General features: G+C 68.7%; 1 protein-coding gene across 1 annotated transcript in view; it reads right to left on the reverse strand.

The window, feature by feature from the left end:
• Positions 1-121, reverse strand: part of Otulin (OTU deubiquitinase with linear linkage specificity) — a 31,550-nt gene extending 31,429 nt beyond the window's left edge. The window contains exon 1 of the mRNA XM_023704932.1: positions 5-121. Coding sequence (XP_023560700.1) covers positions 5-67 — 63 coding nt within the window. The 5' untranslated portion in view covers positions 68-121. The remainder of the gene's footprint in view (positions 1-4) is intronic.
• Between the last annotated feature and the right edge of the window lie 630 nt (positions 122-751).

Genomic DNA, 751 nt, shown 5'->3' on the forward strand with positions numbered 1-751 from the left:
GCGCCGCCGTCTCGGCGCAGCTCGCGCCGGGCCACGCTCCGGGTTGGGGCATGGTGCCCCGACTCATGCGGGCGTGTGCCCGCAGCAGAAGCCCCGCTGGCGGCGGCTTCCGAGGCGCACCCGCCGCTTCCGCGCGCGTCACCACCGCCCGCCCCCCGACCCTTGACCCGCGGCGAGGGGGTGTGGCTCGAGGCGGGAGCCCGGCGCCCCGCCCTTGCCAGGCGCACGCGCAGATGGAGCCCCGAAGCCTGCAGCCGTCCGGGCGCGTCCTCCGGCAGTTGCAGGCCGGGAGAACCGAAAAAGCGCTGCGGGAGCTCTCTCTCTAACGGATGCTCGCCGCGTTGGAGTACTGAGCGCCGTCGCGTTCGGGCGTGCTGCGTGGTCGCGGACTCGCGAGTGACGCTGCGGCTCTCCGTGGCGCTCCACGAGTGCACGTCAAGTCCGGCTCTCCCCGGCGGGGCGGGAGGACCAGCTGGCCCCGCTGCACGCTGTGGAGCAAGCGCGGGCGGCGGCGGGGGTGCCTGGGTCGCACTTTTTCATGTGGACATTTTCGTTTAAGTGAGGTAAGAGCGAAGGACAGACAGCAAGACCTGGAAGATCGGAAGGTGAAATGTTTCATTCCTCGGCTGGAGCAGCCTCTAGGGAAGAGCACCCTCGAGGACTTTAGGAGCCCACGGAGAGGAACGGGAAGTCCTGGAAGACGGAACTGGAAGGCTGCTGGAGATGAGGATGAGATCGTGCAAAGCCTTGT

Source organism: Octodon degus, unplaced genomic scaffold (genome assembly GCF_000260255.1).
Source record: "Octodon degus isolate 3935 unplaced genomic scaffold, OctDeg1.0 scaffold00207, whole genome shotgun sequence".
Lineage (NCBI taxonomy): Eukaryota > Metazoa > Chordata > Mammalia > Rodentia > Octodontidae > Octodon > Octodon degus.